This window comes from Crinia signifera, chromosome 11 (assembly GCF_055691185.1).
Source record: "Crinia signifera chromosome 11, ASM5569118v1, whole genome shotgun sequence".
NCBI classification, from domain to species: domain Eukaryota; kingdom Metazoa; phylum Chordata; class Amphibia; order Anura; family Myobatrachidae; genus Crinia; species Crinia signifera.
In genome coordinates, this window is record NC_139227.1 from 37971970 (window position 1) to 37998294 (window position 26325).

At 47.1% G+C, this 26325-nt stretch overlaps 1 protein-coding gene across 1 annotated transcript in view; it reads left to right on the forward strand.

Annotated features, from left to right (window-relative positions):
- CA7 (carbonic anhydrase 7) overlaps nt 1-1821 on the forward strand; it is a 35073-nt gene extending 33252 nt beyond the window's left edge. Inside the window, exon 7 of the mRNA XM_083164986.1 lies at nt 206-1821. Within this exon, the coding sequence (XP_083021112.1) occupies nt 206-334 (129 nt within the window). The 3' untranslated portion in view covers nt 335-1821. The remainder of the gene's footprint in view (nt 1-205) is intronic.
- The last annotated feature ends 24504 nt before the right edge of the window (nt 1822-26325 follow it).

The following is a 26325-nucleotide window of genomic DNA, read 5'->3' on the forward strand; positions in this document are numbered from 1 at the left end:
CTGTTACAGCCTCCCCTGTCCTGTTACAGCCTCCCCTGTCCTGTTAAAGCCTCCCCTATCCTGTTACAGCCTCCCCTTTCCTGTTACAGACTCCACTGTCCTGCTACAGCCTCCCCTGTCCTGTTACAGCCTCCCCTGTCCTGTTACAGCCTCCCCTGTCCTGTCACAGCCTTCCCTGTCATGTAAAACTTCCCTGTTTCCCCAGATGGAACGGTTCAGGAAAACCCTTCTGTTCTCCGGAGAGGAGGAAGAGGAGAGGATCCACATGGTGAACAACTTCCGGCCTCCGCAGCCTCTCAAGGGCAGGAAAGTAGAAGCGTCTTTTCAGTGCTAATGTCACTCAAGAACACAAACTATCTCGCCAGCCAGCGACTTTTTGGCTGACCACGGGGCTCCTCCTCGCACCACGTCCTGCCTTACACCATCCTGCCTTCTAGCTGCAAACGTTCTCATTGATTGCTCGCTGTTATACTTTAATTTATAATCAAAATGTACTTTTTATATAGAATGGAAAAGCCGCCCCCCCCCCCATTTCCCCACAGACCCCACCTGTACCCCTTGTCCATCTACCTGTAATATAGTAACTCGGCTTGGATGCGCCGCTCAACCCTGGTACTGTTATTGTGACATGTGATGAACTGTGTCCGGTTCCATAATCTGCACCTATCACACACACAGGAGGTAATTCAGGGTGACTCGCAAAGCACATTTGGTTTGGTAATGGACAAAACCATGTGCAGTGCAGGTGGGGCAGATGTAACGTGCAGATAGAGTTAGATTTGGGGGAGTTATTTTTTGTCTGTGCAGAGTAAATACTGGCTGCTATATTCTTACACTGCAATATAAATATCAGTTTGAACAAACCCCACCTAAATCTAACTCTCTCTGCACGTTACATCTGCCCCACCTGCCGTGCGCATGGTTTTGTCCCTTAGCAAACCAAATGTGCTTTGAGAACCAACCTGAATCACCCCCACTGTTCGTTGCTTCTGCATTATCATGATCATTCCAGAAAATGTGGCTCCCACCATGTGTAAGCCATACAATAAATGCACTTCAATGCGAAGCTTTAGCTAAAAAATATATATATATATTTGTATGCTTCTTCATTGTACAAATGCCATATTTCTGAGAGAGTCCATCACACACTATTCGCTTTCCTGAGCAGGCCTACTATAAAATGTACAATCCTGTGACTGGTCAGTGCCGATTCTGTAATATATTCAACGCTTTAAAATGGCAGCAGAAGGGTGGGGGTGGAGTCAAGCTGGTGGAACATCAAATGTGATTGGTCCCTTAGCTCACATCCCTGCCTTTCTTTGTTTTATTGGAAGAGGCCGTGAAAGGAGGGGAGGAGCAGTTCCTGGTAGGACGGACAGAGGAACTCGTCAGTAGCATTATTAGTAAGCGGCAGTGCAGATTTAGATAATCATTGTAATTCTCGTTAAGAATTGTATTTGAGATACTTGCGTTAGACAATCATGCTCCTGGGCACAGAATGTGTCTCCTGCAGAATGAGCTTTATCATGGAAAATATTCTGTGCTGCTGGGGTGATCGATTCACCTGCCTGGTAAGGAGTATATAAGTCATTCAATCTGGAAAGGATTATTTAGCACTTCAGAACGTATTTTGATTATAGCATGTCTGTACATAACTTTTGAGCTTCTAGGAAGATTTGCAGCGTTTCCGTCCCCACTAACGATGACTTTGAATAAACATCACCTGATCTGTACGCGCCTTGTATTAATCTGTTGGAAAATGCTAAATTGTAGAAGCAATATTTGTGCAAGACACCGGCCAAATAAACTTTTTTTATATAACTAGATTTGTTCTGTTATATTATTTTATCTTTAATATATTTAATATATTTATATTGTCATCATTTTCACGGTGTTATACTATTCTGTTCAAATATATCATCTTCCATAGTCATTGGGTATTTTGAGTTGTACTATGTTATAAGGAATAACATGAGAAGCCAGCGTAGGATCAAGCGGCTTGTGAATGGATTTGCGGCTAGTCACCGATCCAGCAACAATTTGCAGGCTTGCCCAAGGCGGGATTTCACTCAGGATTACCTGATCGCAGGGCTCTGCAATTTAGCAGCCGTTTAGTCAGTTCTGAATTAGGCCCAAAGTCTCAGCCAGTCAGCACCCAACTGTCATGTTACAGGTTGTATTACAAAATGGCAGTTAGGAGCCGATTTGTTGGTACTTTAACTATGTCCACTTTATCTCTCTCCAAGGATAAGTAAACATCCCCCATATTACTACTGTTCAGTATTCCCCTGTGTATTCTTTGCTCTATATACGTTGGTGTTCATATAGAGCAGGCTTTCCCAACCTCCACGGTCCTCAAGGCACACCAACAGTGCAGGTTTTAGTGATATCCAGGCTTGAGCACAGGTGACTTAATTAGTACCTGAGTGATTCTGATTAAACCATCTGTGCTGAAGCCTGGATATCACTAAAACCTGCACTGTTGGTGTGCCTTGAGGACCGTGGTTGGGAATGCCTCATATAGAGTCTAGAAATATTACATCAGGTAGCCAGGTTATAGCATTGAGCAGCTTATGCACTAATGTTATAGAATATTACAAAATGCAGATGTCTCACCATAATTAGCATCTTCCACCAGGAGAGTTAGATGTCTGCAGTGAAACGCATGGAGTTGGATGTCTGCAATGAAACGCGTGGAGTTGGATGTCTGCAGTGAAACGCGTGGAGTTTTGGATGTTTGCAGTGAAACACGTGGAATTGGATGTATGCAGTGAAACATGTGGAATTGGATGTGTGCTGCGAAAAACGCGTGGAGTTGGATGTGTCCAGTGAAACGTGTGGAGTTGGATGTGTCCAGTGAAACGCGTGGGTTGGATGTGTGCAGTGAAACGCGTGGAGTTGGATGTGTGCAGTGAAACGCGTGGAGTTGGATGTGTGCAGTGAAACGCGTGGAGTTGGAGGTGTGCAGTGAAACGCGTGGAGTTGGATGTGTCCAGTGAAACCCATGGGAAGGGAATGTGCAGTTTTTTATATACAGTTTATTCCTTGCCCTATAAAGTTTTGATGGCTGTAATACTTCATTGGAATGTTCATAGCGTATTCCCAGCCAAATCCACTTCATTGTGACAGGCAAGCTGACATTTAATGCTGTTGCCAAATAACTTATTGACTAGTAAATAGAGAACTAAGTAACTTTTATATATCAGGTGCAGTTAATCATTAATACCGCAGAGAGGTTCTCATAATAGAAAACAGGTAGCCACCTGTATGGGATGCTTGGTGGGAGTACACCAGATACATTTTATTATCTCCAGTGGGATTGGCCATATACCCTCATATATCGCCCCTTCCACCCTAGAATCTGCAGCTGCTGATGGGAAAATCTTCTGATAAACTCCTGACATTTCAATGTCTATATTTGTGAATGTTACTAACACCCCGTCCCCTAGAGCCACTTGTGTCTTATCTTTTATTAACCCTATAAATAGTTCTATCAATGTCTGCGGTTCAGATCATCTCCGTCAGATAATTATCACTCATTGCCCCGATTCCTTCTGCATCACATATAATTTATTGGCTGAGAAGTTCAGTCATTCCTGCTAACTGTTCCCATATTCTAATGAGTAACGGTTGTTGGATCTCATCAGCCGTCTTGTCGTTCCTATGGACTGCGAGAGCAGGGGGCTCAGCACATTTAACCAGGAAGAGGGTAAAAGCCAGAGACATAGTAAATGCATAGAAAAAGCCGGAGACCCCGCTTAATGCTGGCGATGACTTGCCGACGGGAGTGGGGGTGTTGGTGTCAGGATACAGATGCCCGGCATCCCGATTGTAAGCAAGATGTACTTGTATTTTGCAGGGGAAGGTATATGGTCACGAGGTTGACACTGAAAAGGTCGACATACATTAGGTGGACATGCCCTAGGTCGACACACACTGAAAAGGTCGCCATGGCTTTAGGTCGACAGGGTCATTAGGTTGACACAAGCATTAGGGCGACATTGGGAATGTTGACAGTCCAAAGGTCGACATGGGGTTTTTCAGTTTTTATTTGAGCCAACATGTGCCGACTGGTGGTATTTGCAGGTGGTGTGAATTGGGGTCAGGCTGCACCTGGCAAAATGACCGGCACTAAAAAATACCAGAGTGAAAGGGGTATAAGGCAGAACAGACATATGCAGCCAATCTGCACTACGGTCACTGTCCAATTGTGTTTATTGCAGCCATTGTGGAGCTATTGGTTCAGCCCCTGCAGCTGTGTGTAGGTAACAGGGGCAATTACAAAATTAACTCCTGGTCACTAGCCTGGGGTGAGCTCTTATACAGAATGTACACAGAACACGCTCACATGCGCTGTAAGATCGCATATGTGTCCCTAAGAGTCACAGGTTCTCAAAGTCGGCCCTCACACACAGTGCATGTTTTGCAGGTCTCCTCACAGAATCACAAGTGAAGTAATTATCTCCATCTGTGGATCTTTTAAAATGTGTCAGTCAGTAATGAGTGCACCAGTGTACCTGCGAGGTTAGCTGGAAAACATGAACTGTGTGGGGTCGTGAGGAAAGAGTTTGAGAACCCCTGCTCTGAGCAATGAAAGGGCATACTTGCCTACCTGACCCTCTCCAAGAGGGACACAATGCACTGTTCCTGGACTTCCCTGGTAATGTATGATTGCCAGCACCTGTGGTGAAACACCTTTCTTATCAATTACCCAGCTCCCCACAGGTGATGGTAATCATACATTACCAGGGATGTCCAGCACCTGTGGTGAAACACCTTTCTTATCAATTACCCAGCTCCCCACAGGTGATGGTAATCATACATTACCAGGGATGTCCAAGTCCAGGGTCACTTGCATACCTCCCAACAGTCCCGATTATCAGGGCCTGTCCCGCTGTCCCTCCCGCGGCCGGCAGTGTCCCGTGGTGAGGGAGGGCTGCTGGGAGTCCCGCCTGTCGGCTGCTAAGCAGCGGGGAATAAACGCTGTGCACATGCGCACAGCGTCTATTCCCGCAGCCAATGGGCTGGGAGCATGGCTAGAGGCTCACAGAGCCTCTGGGTCATGCCCCCATAGCGTCAAAATGGGGGCGTGGCCTCCCGGAGAGTCGCGCGTATAGGCCACGCCCCAAAATTAGTCCACGCCCCTGAAATTTTCAGCACGCCTGCGGCGCGTGGCAACTACTTACCGCCTACAGCTCAGCCGAAGTTGGGAGGTATGAGTCAGGTAGGCTAGTATGTGAAAGGGTTAAAACCTAGACAGCAGATCCCACACCCTGAGTGACAATGAAGGAAACACAATGCTCCTTCCTGTATAAAAATTACAGTACTGAGCTCCTGACCTCCTGGGTCTCTCTGTAGATTAGTCAGGACCTCTCCCTCCATACAGCCGGTATCAGGCTGTATCGGTGTCACTCTGTGCCTGCTTCTTGTTCCCAAGGGCAGATTAAGGAGGTTTATGTGATGGGGTCACATCTGCCAGACACAACAAGCGTTTCCACATCCCCATAATTCAGCGGAGTATGAGGCCATTCATTCATTCACAGAGACAATATTATTAAATAGGTGCCAGCGATTCTTGTTTAAACATTTAGTAGATGATATAATGGTTCTATCTTCTGTCCTTCTGTCTGACCGGTTCTGCAGAACAGCCTGTGTCATTACCCTTGTGTCAGAGTCTGCCTGTATTGGTACCCTTGTGTCAGAGTCTGCCTGTATTGTTACCCTTGTGTCAGTCTGCCTGTGTCGTTACCCTTGTGTCAGAGTCTGCCTGTATTGTGTCAGAGTCTGTACTGCTGTTAGAGCTCTAGATTGTCCTGTATGTATCTGTGTGGGTCATAGGGTTGACTTAATAAAGTCGACATACTTAATAAGGTCAACATACTTCGACCACTGAAGGTTGACATGGCTACGGTCAACAGGGTTGGAAGTTTGACACAAGCATTAGGTCGACAGTCAAAAGGTTGAAATTAGTTTTTCACTTCCCCCCCGAATGTCGACATTGTTGACATGGACACCATAAGTGTATCGCCTCCCCGTGGACATGCACTTTTATGTTCTCCCTCCACGCCCTAGTGGATGGTAGGGTATGAAGTACCGCCTGTCGACCTTTTCACTGTCGGCCTTCCAACCCTGTCCACCTTAACCATGTCAACCTATTTAAGGCATTGTGGCCTACCCTCGCCTTTTTCTCCCGGCTTAATACATCTGTCCAAATGTCACCTATCCCCTGGCCCCCTAATGCCGTGCAGGCTGCATGCGCCCACTAACCGGAGGGGGAACATCAGGCTATAGCTCCATACGTCATTCTACCCCTGTCACAAAGCTGCACAATTATACTACAGCTTGGGATCCCACAGACCAAAAGTGGACTCTGTGCCTGTAAGTATGATTCCCAATACTGGGACTAGGTATAAACCGGACCAGGACAAGGCACAAGTACGCCGGACCGGACATCAAACTCTGCATTCCAGAGCTTGTAGTGTCCGGTCCGGGGTTGTCTGGTCCAGGGGAATGCCCATACCTCCCAACTGTCACGATTTTAGAGGGACAGTCCCGATTTTCGGGTCCTGTCCCGCTGTCCCACCCGCGGCAGGCATTGTCCCGCTGCGGGGGGTGGCAGTTGGGAGACCCCCCAATCTAGTAGAATAGACGCTGTGCGCATGCGCACAGCGTCTATTCTCGTATGAAAATGAGGTCGCGGTTAATTAGCATAAGCCACGCCCTAATTTGCATACGCCCCGCCCCCTTTTCAGGTGTCCCTATTTCCTCCGGACAGAAGTTGGGAGGTATGGAATGCCTGTGATAACTTTCACCCGGACAGGACACTAAAAGGTTTTTGAGTCTTAAGTGCATAATTTTGCATTCTTTTGCATTAAACTGTAGTTGCCATGCTCTTGACCAATTCTCAAGTTTACCTAGATCATCAGTCATTTGATTTACCCCTCCTGGTGTGTCTACTCTGTTGCATATCTTTGTGTCCCGCACACTAAAAATCGCCACTTCAGAATGTGCCGCATATGGCATCTCATTAATTATGCAATTTTGGAAAATGTGCAAAAAGTTTTTGGCGAAAATAACGGCAATACAAAAAAACCTCATCTTATTAAATGTCACCCTCTGTATTAACCTGCAAAGAACAGGTTGCCCTCTGCTGGCCAGCACTAGGCCTGCAATTGTATGCAAAGGACCAGTCTGATCTCTACTGGTCAGCACTCGGCCTGCAACTGTATGCAACAGACAAGGCTGCCCTCTACTAGTTGGCACTAGGCGTACAGCTGCATGTAAAGGACCAGGCTGCCCTCTACAGGTCAATACTAGGCCTGCAGCTGTATGTGAAGGATCAGGCTGCCCTCTACTGGTCGCCACTAGGCCTACATCTGTATAAAGGACCAGGATGACCTCTACTGGTCAGTACTAGGCCTGCAGCTGAATGCAAAAGTACCAGGCTGGTCGGCACAAGACCTGCAACTGTACAAAGGACCAATGTGTAAATGATTGCTGCTTTAAAAAAACTGTAAATTTCTCACCAAATATCTCACTTTTTGAATCTCTCATCTCATTGGGCCAGATGTATCAAGCTTCAAAAAGTGATAAAATGGAGAGTGATAAACAACTGGCCAATCAGCTCCTACCTGTCATGCTAAAGGCTGGGTTTGAAAAATAACAGGTAGAAGCTGATTGGCTGGTTGTTTATCACTCTCCATTTTATCACTTATGAAGCTGGATACATCTGGCCCTAAATCTCACCCGTAGTTTCTCTCGCTATCACAGATGGCAGTGTTTTGGAGACACAATCGGACACTAGACATATATATAGATTACTGAATTAAAAAAATATATATTAGCAAACACACAATTATGTGATGGGCGGGGACTAGGGTGGCCAATCCCGGGATCGGGATCGGCGGGATCCCGGGATTTGGCCTAAAAAAGTCCGGGATTTCAATCCCGGGATTGGATTATCCAATCCCAGGATTTTCGGGATTAGACTGCGCATGCGCAGTCTAGTGCCGGGCAGCGTCTGAGCACTAGCTCAGACGCTGTCCGGCTCCCGAATCCTGACCCCTGCATGCGGCGATGCGTAGCGTGACAGTAGAGGTCACGGTGCGCAGCCTTCTGCTGTGCCCGCCCCCTTCCAGTCTCCTCCGCACGTCGCCCGCCTGCCTCTGCCCGCCCGCTTCCTTTCTGGCCTGCGGCCTGGCTGCTAAGAAGGAGGTGCTTGAGCCTGGAGGCACCGTGCACCTCCGAACCCAGTCCCGGCCGGCCGCCCGCCCGCCCGCTAATGTAAGTAAATGTGCGGGTCGGCCGGTGTGGGGGTGGGTATGTGTGGAGTAGAACTGTATTAGGGATGCCAATCCCGGGATTGAGCATTTTTCAATCCCGGATCCCGGGATTGAAAAAATGCCCCGGGATTGGCATCCCTAGCGGGGACTTATGGCTGGCTCCACCCACATCAGGGAACGGCTGAAACATCTGTAAGAAGAAGCGTATGTGTAAGGCATGTATGGATCCCACATACATGGTGGAACACACCCCATGCCAAAATCCCACACTCCCCAATAAGGCCAATCAGGCGACAGCTATTTTAATGAGGCAGTCTTTATATTTAGAGACAGAAAAGGCTGCAGTTTGAGGGGAGCATATGTATTGGGCTAATATGGGCATAGTTTGGGCACATCATGGCGGGGTGAGGGTACTTGCTGGAACTCCAGAGGACTGGAGATCTGACCTGGAAGCCCGCTGCAGCTGTGAAAAGCAGGTAAGACACCACTGAACCACCGGGGACTATATGTTGACCTTCTTATATGTTGATATTTCATTACTGTCTACAGGATGATGGCGGCAGCAATATGACTGTAAAGATATCATACCCAAGCCATTCAGAGACTCCATAGAGAATTTTTACAAGGATTGTTATTTATCGGAACCCATCATCCCTTCGGTGGAAGGTTGTTACCTGGACGCTGAGGTGGGTCACTGTGACCCGGGTATATTTTATGCCTGATATTGAAATTGTAAGGATGATTCCAGAAGATTATTAGTATGTTTGGACTAATGAGCTTATGAATAAGGTATAAATAAAAAGTCATAGAGAATAGGGAAGGGACTTTTCTATTTCTATGTAGTCTTCAAAAACAAATCAATAAAACTGAAAACTTCGGTGTTATTGCCAATATCTTAACAAAAAAATAAACTCTCTAAGATTAAACTTCTTCATTGACTTAAGTGTCAGATATTTAAAAATTAAAACAATACAAAAACGAAATCAGTCTTAGGAAACCGTTGCACTGATGTTGAGGTTGGGTCATAATAATCTTTCTGGTGTTTGCGCCCCTCTAGTTCTCTGCGCTGACACATGGTAGCAAGGAACGGGTAGGGAGGGGTAATGTTGCATAAGTAGAAAGATACACATAATATACAATGCCCCGGGTCACTATGACCCAACCTCAATGACGACGGATTAAAGAAGCCCGTGGGGAACAGTCAACTAATGCAATGGCTGGCAGCATCGGTAAATGGTTAGTGTGGCAGATTAGGCTCCGCCACCTTCAAAATTAATTGGGAGGATTACAGTTTTGGAAGGTACATTTACAATATGTCTGTTGATGGTTTCAGTAAAGGGAAGGGGGAGGGAGGGGGATCTGTTCTTATAAAACTGGCTCAATGCTGCCATCATGTGGTCAGTTATAGGACCTGTTCTCACAGTCTACAACCTCTTCTACTGGGGCATTTTTGAATATGGCCTTATTCTTATTTTATTTTTATTTATAAGGCACCACAAGTGGTACACAGTGCCGTACATAAAGAACACATTAGAACAGTACAAGGTATACAGAACTAGACATAACAGTGACAGAAGAACAAAAACAGAGCACAATTAACAGTACAAATCTTGGTACACAACACAGCTGCATACCTCACAACAGTCCCGATTTTATCGGGACAGTCCCGATTGTCAGGGCCTGTCCCGATGTCCCACCCACGGGCGGCAGTGTCCCGCGGTGTGGGGGGGCTGTTGGGAGTCCCCCCTGTCAGCTGCTAAGCAGCGGGGAATAAACGCTGTGCGCATGCGCACAGCGTCTATTCCCGCAGCCAGGGGACTGGGGGCATGGCTAGAGGCTCACAGAGCCTCTGGGTCATGCCCCCATAGCGGCAAATGGGGGCGTGGCCTCGAGGAGCTGTGAGTATAGGACACGCCCCCAAGTTAGGCCACGCCCCGAAAATTTCGGCGCGCCGTAGGCGCGCAGGAGCATCGTCCCGGATTCAGTACTTCAAAAGTTGGGAGGTATGCAGCTGAGATATAGGGAAATGAGTGAGATGCAGGTATAGAGTGTAGGTGAGAAAATCTGTGTACACACGGGAAAAAAAATCGCTGCCAATATGGTCGCTGAGCGATCATATTGCCAGCGATTGGAATTTGCAGCGGCGGTAAATCGCCGGGTGCGCGCTCCCGTTTTTAGCCCCCTTATGATCGCTGGTCACAGGAGCTTGCTCAGCCAGCTCATTCCCTCTGCGGCTCCCCCAGCAGAGGTTTCCTTTCATCAGCGACCATCTCTGGTCGCTGATAAAAACGGGACACTGAGCAATATATCGCCCCGTGTGTACGCACCGAGAGCTGTAATTGAAATTCAAAAAGAGTGCTGTGAGAACAGGAGGGAGGAGGGCCCTGCTCTAAGGAGCTTACAATTTAGAGGGAGGGGAGACAGACAGGTGACATGAGGTGCAGGTAAGGAGACCTGAGGCAAGAAGTAAGCATGGCAGGGGGGGTCAAGGGGGACAAGTCTGATGGGCCCCAGAGATCTGAAGGGCCCCAGGACTTGCCCTCAGCCTGGGTGCACTCAGGTAGGCACCCATGTTACTTTTTAATTTGCACGGGCAGATTATGCTACTGTGTGGTATAATATAAAACGTGTACTACTCTGTGGCAATGCTTCTTGTAAGATCAAGCTCTTTTTGTTGTTGTGTGTGCCAAAAGTATTTGAGGGCGCAAATTTATATTTTGCAGGACAGCACCAAACACCCTAGCACCGGCCCTGACAGTAGTGATGGAGATGTTAGATATAGTGCATGCCAGGGAAGGCAGGGTGGCTAATAGTTGGTCCCAGGCATGTAAGGACGCCTTTTGTGGACGGTAGCAGAGTTAGTTGGGTGGGTCTGAGGGGCCTAGGGATTCTAAGCAGGTCAGCAAGGGGAATGGAGGGGTCAAAGATTGTTCAATATCCACCATAGATGAGTTAGGGTCAGTGTAAAATTTGAGAGGAGCCAAGAGGCAGGCGCTATGGTAATGGTATAGATCTGGAAGGTCCAACCCGCCAAATGCTCTAGGCAAGGTCATTCTAGAGTTTGCCAGTGTAGGGGGCTCTTGGATGACCAGATGTATTTTGTTAGCATGGAGGTACAAAGCTGTAGGGATTTCTTGGGGAAGATGTAAGGGATAGTGCAGAACAAGGACATCAGTTTAGGGAGCAGGGACATTTTGAAAGCCGCCATACGGCCCATCCAAGAGATATCATACGCCAACCAGGATTTAGATGTGATGGTCAGAGCTGCGAGAAGGGGAGTATGGTTTACAGAGAAGACATTAGGTGTGTGTGAGGGGATATGTATGCCCAAGTATTTTATTGATTCTGTCTGCCAATTAGATTTATGGAGTGATTGCAGATGGGCTAAGGATCGGGAGAGGTTAATCGGGAGATCATCCGTTTTGGTGGTATTCAGTTTATAGTAAGAGGCTGCACTATATGCATGGAGGAAGGGGAGCGTTCTAATAGGGTTAGTCACAAAGAGCAAGACATCGTCCGCGAAGAGGCTCAGTTTATGGTGGTCTGGGCCTATTTTCAAACCTGGGAAGTTTGTGTCTTTGCGTATGGTAAGAGCAAGAGGTTCGATTGAAAGGACAAAGATCAGGGGGGAAAGGGGACAACCCTGTCGAGTGCAGTTTGTGATCGCGAATGGATCAGATAGAAAACCGTTGCTGAACACCCGGGCTGTAGGAGAGCTGTATAGCGTCATGAGCGATGTGAGAATACGATCCCTGAAGCCAAAGTGTGAGAGTACCTCTCGCATATTGTGCCAATTCAGCCTATCAAACGCTTTCCCTGCATCAAGGGATAGGAGAAGAAGGTCCTGATCTCTGGAGAGAGAATCAATTAAATTGAAGACTCTCCGTGTGTTATCTGAAGCCTGTCTTCCCGGACAGTGCCGTCCCTGACTACTGTGGTGAGACTAATTCCAAACTTCAATCTGAATGCTTGGAAAGCCCTGGGTATCTCCTTTCTAAGAGACATCCTTGAAGGATGCTCTTTACTCCCCTTTCTCACTTACAGCATCAATTTTCCATCCCCCCATCTGAATATTTCCACTACCTTCAAATTGCACACTGGTGGAAATCACACTTTCCTGTCCATATCTCTCCAGACACTGTTTCTCAGACACTCCTCACCAGACCTTTTACGATAGGTACTAGAGGTGACATATTCTTCTGGCACAAGACTCTGATAACCCCTGATATACTCTCCAAGACTCCCTCTCACGTGAAATGGGAAACAGACCTGGGCAAAAAAAATAACTGGGGTGAGCCAGGTCTGCCAATCCAGGGGTGATGCTAAATGTGCCGTATCAGTCCAGGGGTGATGTTACCTGTGCCGTATCAGTCCAGGGCATAGTTGCCTACCCTCCTGCATTCTGCAGGAGACTCCCTGAAATAGCAGCAATCTCCCTCTCTCCCTCATTAGTCTAGCAATCTCCCTCATTTCACCTAGCCCATATTATACTGTAAATTTTTTGGGGGGAAAAGGAATGAGAGATAGATACATTTACATTGAATTATGAGCATTCAGCACCATTTCCCAGCACTTTACCAAGTATAGTAGCTCTTACTAACTGTTTTGGGGCTCATATACATTTGGATATTAGTCATTTTTAAAGATTCCTCTCAGATGTAGCAGTACACACCCACGCTTCTAGGTGCCAGGTTGAGAATCTCTTTTTCAGAAACTCTCCATATATGGAACTAGACACGCCCCCTCAATGGGGCACTGTGCAAAATAATCTTCCTGAAACTCATTTTCAAAAGTAGGCAAGTATGGTTCAGGGGGGATGCTACTGTAGGTGAGCTGTATCAGTCCAGGGGTGATGCTAGGTGTGCAGTATCAGTCTAGGGGTGATGCTAAGTGTGTCGCGTCAGTCCAGGGGTGATGCTAAATGTGCCATTTCAGGCCAGGGGTGATGCTAGGTGTGCCATATCAGTCTTGGGGTGATGCCAAGTGTGTTGTGTCAGTCCAGGGGTGATGCTACCTGTGCCGTATGAGGCCAGGGGTGATGCTAGGTGGGCTGTATCTGACTAGGGGTGATGCTGTCTGTTGTGTCAGGGGTGATGCGAAGTGTGCCATATCAGTCCAGTGTTTGTGTCGCTTATCACAGTCATCCAGCTACCTCTGTGCAACCTTTTGGCCTAAAAACAACATTGTGAGGTGTGAGGTGTTCAGGATAGACTGGAAATGAGTGGAATTCAATGGTTGGTGCGGTAATGTCCGCGTGCGTTCGTGCCGCCCATGTTTTGTGTCTGCGCATGTGCGAGCCGGACGCATGGCCACATTCCGCATGAAATGTGTACACTACGAACAGGGGGTGGAGAGGGGTGTGAAGGGCTGTTTGGACTCATTACCATATGTTTACACCCCGCGTTTCATGGGCGTTCCCATGCAAACGCTGGGCGTACGTATGGTAATGTGGCCGTGACGCACGTGTAGGGGGCGGACATATGACATTGCCGGATGTCAGCTGCCCGCCCAGATCCCTGCTTTTGCACGGAGAAATGCCCGTGTGGTCTGAGGTTGCGGAAGCTGGCGGGCCACTCGGCCCTGCATTCGATGTTCTGCGACCATCGAATGATGGGGGAGGTTCCCTGAGATGGAGGAGGTGTATTCATGATAAATACACGTGCGGTCCGTTCGGACAGCTTCTTACCGCGTACGGACGGAGTTGGCGATCCGTATGTAAGGCGGGGTTTAGGACGCACGGTGCTGGCCGCATATTCGGATCCGGCCGCACCGATCAGAATAAGGGCCAATGTTATTGGGGTTGATAATAGCATAGGAGCAAAAAAAAAAAAAAAAATTCTGTGATTTTAGCAATTTTTATGTTTTTTTCCAAATAAAAATACAGATCCAAAACACGAAACACAAAACACAGAAATGGTGGTGTTTTGGAACAGATGCCGGAGACCCAAAACACGTTTCGCGAAATGCAAAAAGTGGCCAGTGCACATCCCTAGTTAGGAGGGGGTTTGTGACGTTACTGAATGGTACAGTATCGCTAAGTTTGTATGCGCTATTTCCAGTGACGTGCGGTGAGGTCATTGCCTGGGGAGGCACTGACCTCACCGCACGTCACTGCATACATACATACATATAAGATCTCTAAATAGATAGATAGATTTACAGCCTGTTGTATAACTCATTAGGATAAGGCTCCTGCAGGGCCGGTGCAAGGCACCGGAGCGCCCAAGGCAAGTCGGGCGGGGGCGCCCCGGTGCCCAGGGGGGGGGGGTGTACCTGTATTATAAAGCTGTCGACGTCCCTGCAGTGCTGGAGCGGGCAGGGGTGTCCGTGCCGTGGGGGTACCTGCGGCACTGTCACTGTAAGTGTATAAAGCTGCTGGCGGCAGCGGGGTCCCTGCAGTGAATAGAGAATAACTAGCGGTATGCGCGCAAGGGCGCGGGAAGCGCTTCTGATTTTGAAAACACTTGCCTGTTTTTAAACCCAGAAGCGCTTCCCGCGTCATCGCGCGCATAGCGCTAGTTATTCTCTATTCACTGCAGGGACCCCGCTGCCGCCAGCAGCTTTATACACTTTTTTTTACTTTAATATTCTTTATTTCGTTTACATTTTAAACAGATTCACATACAAAAGAAGAAACAAACAAACATAACAGATGCCATTATTGCAAAGTAACAATATTACATACTTTGAAAAAGGGAAAAAAAAAAAGAATTACATACAGTACATTAATTCATAATCCTGTGTGCATTCACCTAGCTCGCTCCTTGTACGCTGTTAATTCCTATGCTAATTATGAGACCATTCGACAGTCATGTTCTTATAAACGTTCACCCTATATATATCGTTGGCTATTACCGCTGGCAAAAGTGCCGGAGTGCACGTTATTCCTATAATTCCTTTAGGTGTGGGGGGGAGGGAATTTCCCCTTCTTTATTAAACTTATCTTATCTATTGCTCGTAATTTTGTGTCGATGAAAAAAGAAACATTTATTATTTTTTAAAACATACTTACAAAGTAGCTACATTTATCTCTTAGTAGTTTCTAATTTATTAGTGCTCTTAAAGTGCTTGTGCATACATAAACAAGAAAAAAAAAAATATATATGTATATATACATAAGCATCTATAACCATATATACACTCTTCCCTCCTTCCTTTTTCAATTTATCTCTAATTAGCCACCTGCTACTCTATACCTTATAACAGTGAGCGGTTATTAATTTTTATCGTGTTTATATCGTGCTTATATAGTGAATGTTTTTATCTTTTGGTAATTTCTAATATATTTGTGCACTTTATACTACTTATGCATATATCGGTGTTAGTACTTTATAGCTATTTTTTTTATAGCTTTTAATAGTGTGCCTTATAAAGTGCCAACTAATTATTAAACACAAGAGAAAAAAAAAAAAAAAACAACAATATCCCTACACTCTCCCCTCTCCGGATTTTATTGCACTCATGTATTCTCGCCCATACGGGGATCGTACATTGCCGAAGAGCACCAAAGATCCCATTTTGCGTGGTATCTATTCATAGCTTTACGTTCTTTATACATAAATTTCTCATGTCTGTGCACTTCATTGACTAGCGCTCTCCACTTCATTAATTCAGGATTTTTATCTGAGAACCAGACCCGAGCTATTATTACCTTAGCCAGCGTACAGAGACATACAATACAGGCGTATGTATCCTTGGAGCATAGATCAGACATCCCGGCTCCAAGTATACAGACCCTTGAGCCAAACTGTACCCCAGTAGGGGCTATACATTCAATATCTTGCCAAACCCTCCTCCAAAACAATTGTATCTCTGGACATTCCCAGAGTAAATGCCAAAACCCTGCCTGTCCTGCCTTGCATCTTGGGCATCTGTCATTTGTTCTTAATTGGTGCTTATGCATCCTTGCCGGAGACCAGTAGACCCTATGCAAGATAAAGAAGTAGATTTGTTGATACCTAATATTTGCGGTAGCATTTTTTATCGAGGCCTTTGCTTGATTCCACTGTTCTGTTGTAAGGGGACCTAGATCTTGTTCCCATTTCTCTTTCAAATGGAATAGTTGTTCCTCATGGCATTTCCCGTTCAAGTTAGCATAGAGATATGAAACTTGGCCTTTATTGCGTAAATTACCCAAAACTACCTTTATTGGGGATGAGTAGATTTCAAGTGTAAGCCCCCCAAATTGTGCAGTAATGGCATGTCGCAGCTGCAAATATCTATAAAATTCTTTGCTCGGGATGTCCCTTTCTCGTTGGAGCTGTTCAAATGTCTTAAAAATGCCCTCATTATAGAGTTGTCCTATATTATTGATCCCCCTGCTTTTCCATATGTTGTCTTTAGAGATTTTCTTAAGCTCGGGGTAATTATTGTTATACCAAAGTGGCGAATCGGCTTCCGTACCTCTGCAATTGTATATCGCATGTGCCTGCCTCCATACTAAAATTGCTTGGCGAATTACTGCTGGGAGTTTATTTATTTTTTCCCCAGATAGAAGTAGTTGTAGGGGTGGATCTGTCCAGGAACATTGTTCCTCTAAAAAGGCCTGCAAAATGTGGTCGCAGTTGGAAATCCAACCACTCAGGTATGCCAGTTGTGATGCTAAATAATAACTTCTAAAATTTGGGAGAGACAGGCCTCCCTGCTCTTTTGATCTACACAAAGTTTTTAAAGCAACCCGAGGAGGTCCGCTCTTCCAAACGAAAGAAGTAACTATGGAATCAATAGCTGAGAAGACCCTTTTTGGCACATATACTGGTGAATTCTGCCATACGTACAGATATTTTGGTTGGATTATCATTTTTATCATGTTTATGCGGCCAGTGACTGTTATGGGAAGTTTCTTCCAGATATTGGATCTGTTCTTAAATTCTTCCGTTATTGGGTCTACATTAAGTGATACATAATCTTTAACACTAGGGGACACCCATATCCCAAGGTATTCAAATTTTAGGGTCCATTTCAACTGGCAACTATTTTGATGATCTAGAGGAATTAAACCTGACATAGGTAGTATATTGGATTTTTCCCAGTTTATTTTCAATCCTGAGTATGAACCAAAGTCGTCCACCACCCTCAACAGTGTCTGTAGAGACTCATCCGCATCAGCCAAAAACAGGAGCATATCATCCGCATAGAGGGCTATTTTATCCTCATAGTCCATTATTTTTATCCCCTTTATCTGATCTGTAGCTCGTATCACAGATGCTAATGGCTCAATTGCTATTGCAAAAAGGGCCGGTGATAAGGGGCAGCCTTGTCTAGTTCCTCTGAAAAGCTTAAAGATGTTTGAACTATGTCCATTCACTGAGGTTCTAGCTATTGGTGAATCATAAAATAATTTCAGCCAGGCAATAAATCTCGGTCCAAATGCATATCTATGCAGAACTGCCCAGAGATATTGCCATTCCACTGTATCGAAAGCCTTTGCTGCGTCCAGGGACACAACAAAGGCTCCCGAGACCTTTCCCTGCTCCCTCTGCAGATGGTAAAATAATCTGTGAAGATTCTGGGTAGTGGATCTCCCCGGCATAAACCCTGATTGATCTGGGTGGATTATTACATTTATAATGGAGTTCATTCTTAACGCAAGGATTTTGGCCATAATTTTAACATCTGTATTCAACAGAGATATCGGCCTGTACGATTCGGGGAGCATTAAGTTCTTATCCTTTTTTGGTATTACAATTATTCTGGACTCAAGCATTGACGGAGGGAGGGCACCCCATTCCAATAATGAATTAAACATATCCGTTAGGTATGGAACAAAGAAGTCAGCATATAATTTATATACTTCTACCGGAATCCCGTCACACCCCGGAGCTTTGGCCGCCGGGAGGGACGAGATTGCGCTTGCGACTTCCTGCAGCGTAAAGGGCTCTTCTAGCTTGGCAGCCTCATCCCCCGTCAATACTCGCAGATTCACATGACTCAGGTATTGCTGCATCTCGTCCTCTGTCCGAATAACCCGGGATTTATATAGGTTAATATAGTAGGCAGCGAATACCTCCGTCATGTCACTGCCGCTGTGGCACTTTTCACCGTTAGGTTTAGTTATACCGGTTATTATATTTCTGTTATGTGATGCTTTTGACAGGAAGGCCAGCTGCTTGCCCCCTGTTTCTGCTAAATAATATTGCTGATGCCCAGAGAACATTAGCTTCCTTTTTGTTTTACTGTATAGATATTCAGCCCACTCCTCCTGGGCCTTAAGCATGCGTCCCCTGTCGCCGGCTGATTGTGACATAACATATTCTGCCTCTATCTGTTGGACTGAGTCCTCCAGTTCCTTTTCTTTATCTTTACTGAATCTTTTTACTTCATTAATCTTTTTAATAAATGTCCCCCGTATAACTGCTTTGAGGGCATCATGGCGTATACCAACATTCTCATGGGTCTTATTATTTATCAAGTATTCTTGCCAGAGATCAACCAGCTCCTTATTTTCTCCAAGTATCTTTAACCAATAGGGGTTTAGTTTCCAAGTACCTCGGCCCCTATCTAAATCAAGATCTAACTTCATAATGACAGGAGAATGGTCCGATATGCCTCTCGGCAAGTAGTCGATATTACTAATTACTGGAGCTAAACTTTGAGAGATCAAGATCATGTCAATCCTTGATAGAGTATTATAAGTAGATGAAAAGCAGGAGAATTGAGCTTTACAGGGGTTTCTCACTCTCCATATATCTATAAGACCAAGCTCCCCTGTCAGTCTGGAGAAAGAGGTTGGTTCTGCATTAGTTGTTCTTATACCAGAGCTAATAGACTCCTTCCACCTGTCAAGATCTGAATTCATAACATTGTTAAAATCGCCCATACAAATGACCGGTGTATCAGGGTCAGTAGAGGCACATAGAGCTGCCTTACGTAGTATTTCATTATTGTATGGGGGAGGAATATATACTGCAAGTATGAAAAGTGGTTGATCATATACCTTAGCTTTTAAAAAAACATATCTACCGTAGGGATCTATTATGCTCTGTATTAATTCGAATTGCACACCTTTTTTTATCAAAATTGCAACCCCGCGGGCCCATTGTGTAAACGTGGAGTGGAACATGTTTGCAACCCACGTCTTTTTTAATGCTTGTATTCTGTCACCTGTTAAATGAGTTTCGGTCAGGCAGATTATATCTGCACCGTACTTCTTAAGTTGTGTCATTACAAGTGACCTTTTAATTTTATTGTTTAATCCGCGGATATTCCAACATAGGCAGCTTACCCCGCTCTTGCTGACTTTATTTTTATCCATCCCTACCCCATACATACCGTGATACCAACGTATCTTCTAAATCGTGGCTATAATAATAGATACAACATAGTTTATAGGGGCCCCCTTTTTTCTTTCCCTTTCTTAGATCAGCTAGTTGTTTACTGTCGTTTATTGTATCTCGGTCCCCCGGATTAATCAAACCAATCAGAACTGGACATATCTCCCCCATGCAAATAAACATTAACAGTTCCCAGTGTGGAGTTTCGGCAGAATACCAATATACGTAATTACGTGGTGGTGCGGGATAACATCCAACACCCTTAACCATCCTATGGGTAGGAGTAGGCAGCAATGTACCACAGTGTTTCCATCCCATAGTGTGGTAGTATATCTCTCTTCGCAACAATTTAGTAGGAGTAACCCGTAGCCTAACCCCACTTTGAGTAGCAAAACAACAAAGATTAGTCACAAAGCGCCGGCATAGTTTGAAAAAGGGGAACAAATAATATATCATATTTAGCATTGTGGCGAATGGTGGTTTGCATATCTGTACAACAGTATATTACCGACCAATAACCTAACCAATGCATGATCAGGAGAGAGCATCCGTGAAACACAATATATCATCACAGTAATACAGTAATGTACACAGTTACATAGCAGTTTGGCATCTTTGACTAACAACACATACACCCCCCCGTTTCCCCCTCCCTCCCTCCCTGTATATCCTCTAGAGCTAGTGGTATACCCAGTGCTATTTTTGTAGGAAAATAGGTTCAGGAACTGTGGGCGGGGCAGAAAGTGGGCGGTGATATGGGAGGAGCTACAAAAGGGGCGGGGTATTACATTAAAAAAAAAAACATATAATTCCTCCCAACAGTGGCAGTAACATAACAATCCCCAGCAGCAAAGTGGAGAATATGCGCACACCTTAGGCGCGCAAGGGTGTAGCCTCACTGCAAGGGGCGCAGCATTGCAGGAAAAGACTACTTTATACCGCAGTTTTGCAACCTGCACGCCGAGAATTGGCCCATTATACATATGCCCCACCCACTCCGTAACGCTTATTATACATATGCCACACACAGAGATGCCCATTATACATATGCCACACACAGAGATGCCCATTATACATATGCCCCACTTCGTGATGCTCATTATACATATGCCACACACCGTGATGCCCATTATACATATGCCACACACAGAGATGCCCATTATACCTTTGCCACACACCGTGATGCCTATTATACATATGCAACACACAGTGATGCAAATTATACATATGCCACACACAGAGAAGCCCATTATACCTTTGCCACACACAGAGAAGCCCATTATACATATGCCACACAGAGATGCCCGTTATACATATGCCACATACAGAGATGCCCATTAAACATATGCCACACAGAGAGATGCCCGTTATACATATGGCCCACACAGATATATATATATATATATGTTTGGGGAAGCTAGACTTCCGCTAGCTAGAGGGTGCATGGAAGCCTGGCACTATTTATACACTGCATGTTGCACTCTCCCTCCTCCTAATGTAATGTAGGCAGAGGGTAATGTCCAGGCAAGACGGAGTGACAGGAGAGAGAGGAAAATGGTGAGATAGTGCTACAATGGAGAGGTAGATGGTGATGCAGTGGGTGGCTACAGGGAGAGACATAGGGAGCTGGGGAAGGTGGAGAGAGGGATGGGAGTGAGAGGTACGGGAGATGGGGACAGTGAGAGGGGAGAGGAGTGAGGCAAACAGAGTGAGGGGAGAGAGGAGGTGAGTGGAATAGAGAGAGGGGGGTGAGAAATGGGCAGAGAGGGGACAGGGAGGGTGTGAGTGAGAGACAAAGAGAGGGAGTGAGTAAGTGAGACATAAAAATAGGGGGGAGAGAGCGAAGACAGAGAGAATGTAGAGAACGAGAGGATGCATGAGAGGGGAGAGTAAGTGAGAGGGGATGAGAGAGGGGGCAAGAGAACGAGGGGGTAGGTGGAGGGGGTAGAGGAGGAGAGAAAGAGAGGGGGAGAGAGGGATTGGGTGAAAGGGGAAAGTGAGTGATGGGAGGATAGGGGGAGAGGAGAGAGAGATGGGCAGAATGAGAAAATGAAGAGAGTGTGAGGGGGAGAGAGAGGGAGAGGAGGGTGAGAGTAAGTGACAGAGGGAAAGAGAGTGGGGGAAGGGAGAGTGGGTTGAGAGGAAAGGGAGATAAGGAGTATGTGAGATGGGGAGCGAAAGAGAGATGGGAGGAGAGAGTGAGGGACCGCAGGGCCGATGCAAGGTATCTGCCTACTCCCCCCCCCCCCCATATTCCCACATACACACACCAATACTCCAGGAGACTGGGGTTAAAGGAGGAAAGGAGGTGGTAGAGCAGGAGATGGGGTTGTAGAGGAGGAGACAGGGGTCAGAGGAGGAGAGGGAGTGGTAAAAGGGGAGAGGAAGTGGTAGAGGAGGAGAGGGGACAGAGGAGGAGAGGGGGTTGTATAAGAGAGGGGGTAGAGAAGGAGAGAGGGGTTTAGGGGTGGAAACAGGGGTTAGAGGAGATGGGGGTGGTAGAGGGGGAGATTGGAGGTAGATGAATAGAAGGAGTAGTATAGGAGTAAAGGGGGTGTAGAGGATGATATGGGAGTGGTAGAGGAGAAGAGGTGGTGGTATAGGAGGAGAGGGAGTGTAGAGGAGGAGAAGGGGGTTGGTAGACGAGGAGATGGGGGGTAGTAGAGGAGGAGATGGGAGGTAGTAGAGGAGGAGATTGGATGGAAGAGGAGGAGATGGGGGGTGGTAGAGGAGGAGAAGAGGGGTGGAGAGAGGATGGTATAGGAGGAGAAGGGGGTGGTAGAGGAGGAGTGGGGTGGTATATGGGGAGAGGGGTGCTATAGGGGGAGAGGGGATGGTATAGGAGGATACGGGGTGGTAGAGGTGAATAAGGGTGGTATAGGGGAGAGGGGGGGAGTAGAGGAGGTGAGGGGGTGGTAGAGGAGGGTGGTAGAGAAGGGAGAGCAGGCAGGTGTTTGATTGAGGGGGGAGTAAGGATTAGGAGGTGCAAAATAATTTCTGTAACTATCAAAGTGGCGAGTGTACCTCAGGCAGCTCTCCCTCTCTCCAGGGCCTCCTCCTCCCGCTCACCACGTGCCGGGACCTCTTGTCTGCGATCCCCTGGTGTAGAGCCTCAATCTCCTATCTGTGGCACCCAGGCCTCCTCCTTCCAATCCACGGTGACGACTTCCTCCCGCCATCCACAGCAACGTGTTTCCTCCTGATCCGTGGCACTGGCAGCAGAGGACTGCAACTCCTTGAAAGAGCAGGAGACGGGGTTATAGATGAGAAGACAGAGGTTAGAGGAGGAAAAGGGGGTGGTAAAAGAGGAGAGGAGGTTGCATAGGAGGAGAGGGGGTGTAGGGGAAGAAACGGGTTAGAGGAGGAGAGGGGGGTTTAAAAGAGGAGGAAAGGGGGATGGTAGAGGAGGAGAGGGTGGTGGTGGTAGAGAAGGGAGAGCAGACAGGTGTTTGAAAGTTACAGAAATTACTTTGCGCCTCCTAATCCTTCCTCCCCCCTCAGTGGTGACTGTACCTCAGGCAGCTCTCCCTCTCTCCAGCGTGGGCCTCCACCGGTATGCTGGGCCTCTTGTCTGAGGACCCCTTGTCACGGCTAAAGGGCTGGATGGAGTCGTGTGGTGCACAGGAACTGGAGACGGACCAGGAGGAGTAGGATTGAAACGTGCCGGTTTAATAACGGATTTCATAAATGATAAACTTCACTCAAATACTTCTTTAAGTGACAGTTGGATAACTTAAATAGAGTCCAGCACAATACTAATAACGGGCAGGTAAATCTGGAAACGTATACTTGATGAGCCAGAGTACATAGAGGAAGATCCGGAAAGAGGTTGATTTGATGATAGAAGAAATGGATCCGGATGACTGAAAGATGATGGAATGAATGAGTTGAATGAAGAAGGACAGCGGAAAGCTGAGCAGGGTAATTCTGGGACACAAGCAGGAACAAGCACTAGGTAGGACTTGCAGCATTGGTGTCAGGAGAAAACTTCCTTGTAGAAAGATGCAGGGAGCAAGGCACCAGAGTCAGGAGAGAAAGAGCCAGGATCCAGGAAACAGCTAGGAGTTGTGAATGACTCCAAAGACTCATTGCACTGACACTGAACAGCCTAGGCAGATCCCCTATATCCCCAGGGGGCGGCTGCCATTGGCTGTCAGCGCAGGAAGAGGAGGGAACCTCCACTCTGGGCCAATCTGTCTCCTGCCCTCAACCAAGATGGCGACGCCGGCCTCCCCTGCTGCCATCCCTACCTGGAGCTGCCCCTACTCGCACGCCGCAGCCTGGGACCTGCACACGCTAGCCGGCGGCGGGCGCGGACGGGTGAGTATTGTACCCGCCGCGCTCCGTCGCGGCTACGTGTGACAGTACCCCCCCTTTTCAGGGTGACCCCAGGGCGCCTATGGGCCTTGTGAGGATTTCTCTGAAGAAATTGCTTTATCAGCTTCGGAGCGTGAAGATCAATGGAATCCACCCAAGAGTTCTCTTCGGGACCAAACCCAACCCATTCCACCAGATACTGGGTACGAGATTTGCGGCAGCGAGAGTCTATAATGCGTCTTACCTCGAATTCAGCCCCACTCTCGGAGTTAATCTTGGGTGGTTTGGGAATCCTATTTTGATAAGAGTTCAACCTTAAAGGCTTGAGGAGGGACACATGGAAGGAATTCGAAATCCTTAGGGAAGGAGGAAGTTGAAGTCTATAAGCGACCGGATTAATGACTTGGATGATAGGGTATGGCCCAATGAACCGAGGAGCCAGCTTCATAGAGGGCAGACGGAGGCGTATATGGCGGGTAGACAGCCACACCCGGTCTCCGACTTTCAATCGGGGCGCTGCCCTTCTTTTTCTGTCTGCCATCCTCTTGTATCGGGCGGAAGATTTAAGAAGAGCGGTGTGGACTTCTGACCAGATTTTAGCAAAGCGTTGTAATGAAGTGGTTGCTGCAGGAACTTCGGAAGAGGATAATTCTGAGAAATCCGGAGACCGTGGATGTTTGCCGAATACTGTAAAGAAGGGAGTGGTTCCGGAGGAAGAGTGATAGGAGTTGTTATGCATATATTCTGCCCACGGGAGAAGATCCACCCAGTCATCTTGGGAAGACGAGACAAACAGTCGGATAAAGGCCTCCAAGTCTTGATTCACCCGTTCTGTCTGGCCGTTGGTCTGGGGGTGAAAGGCAGTGGAAAACTTGAGTTTGACCTGTACCGCGGCACAGAGAGCTCTCCAGAACTTTGCAACGAACTGTACTCCGCGGTCGGATACAATCTCTTTGGGCAGTCCGTGGAGTTTAAAAATGGTTGAGATAAACAGCTGGGCCAGTACTGGAGCAGAGGGGAGACCTTTTAGTGGGAAAAAATGGACCATTTTAGAGAATCGGTCAACCACTACCCAGATTGCAGTATGACCTTTTGAGGGAGGTAGTTCACAAATGAAGTCCATTGACAGATGGGTCCATGGTTCTGTGGGAATGGTTAGAGGGCGGAGAGGACCAGCGGGAGTTGTTCTGGGCACCTTATGCTGAGCACATCTCACACAAGAGGCGACGAAGTTGGTTACGTCGTGGCGGATGGTTGGCCACCAATAAGAACGTGACAGGAACATCAAGGTCTTTTGTGCTCCTGCGTGCCCTGCGAAGCGGGAAGAATGTGCCCATGTCAATATTTTCTTGCGGAGTTCGGGGGGAACAAACGTTTTACCTGGAGGAGGAGATGGCTGTATGGTTACTTGGGCGAAGACCACCGGATCGAGGATTGGACGAGGAGGTGTCTCTAGGTCAGAAGTCGTCTCAAAGGAGCGGGATAGAGCGTCCGCCTTAGTATTCGTGGTTCCAGGTCGGAATTTAATTTGGAAATCAAAGCGTTCAAAAAACATCGCCCAACGGGCTTGGCGGGCAGTAAGGCACTGAGCCTGTTTAAGAAAGGACAGATTTTTGTGGTCTGAATACACAGTGATCTTATGCCGTGCCCCCTCCAGAAGGTATCGCCACTCCTCTAACGCAGCCTTGACTGCAAGCAACTCCTGTTCCCCGATGGGGTAATTCCTCTCTGCCGGAAGGAATTTTTTGGAGAGGAAGGCACAAGGGTGTAATTCTTGATCCTCACCTTTTTGTGACAAGATGGCCCCGATCCCTTCCGAGGATGCGTCCACCTCGAGAATGAAGGGCCTGTCGAGGTCTGGTTGGAGGAGGATTGGTGCCGTCACGAATGCTCTTTTTAACTGCTGGAAGGCAGAGGATGCTTCGGGCGACCATCGGCTTGGATCAGCTCCTTTGCAAGTGAGAGCAGTGAGGGGAGCAGCGATAGTAGAGAAGTTCCGGATAAATCGCCGGTAATAGTTTGAGAACCCTAGGAATCTCTGAATTCCTTTGAGCGTTGTGGGGGCTGCCCAGTCTTGGATGGCTCTCACCTTCTCTGGGTCCATCTCTATCCCAGTGGCGGAGAGAATGTGACCCAAGAATGGAATGGACGTGACCTCAAAAACGCACTTCTCCAACTTACAGAACAGTTGATTTTGGCGAAGACGTCGTAGGACTTCGGACACTGTCTGTCTGTGAAGTTGAAGATTTGGAGAGAAGATGAGTATATCGTCTAGATAGACTACGATGGAGTGGTACAGCAAGTCCCGAAAGATATCATTTACAAACTGTTGGAAGACGGCGGGGGCGTTACAAAGGCCGAAGGGCATCACCAGGTATTCATAGTGACCGTCGCGCGTATTAAAAGCCGTCTTCCACTCGTCACCTGGACGGATCCGGATCAAATTGTAGGCC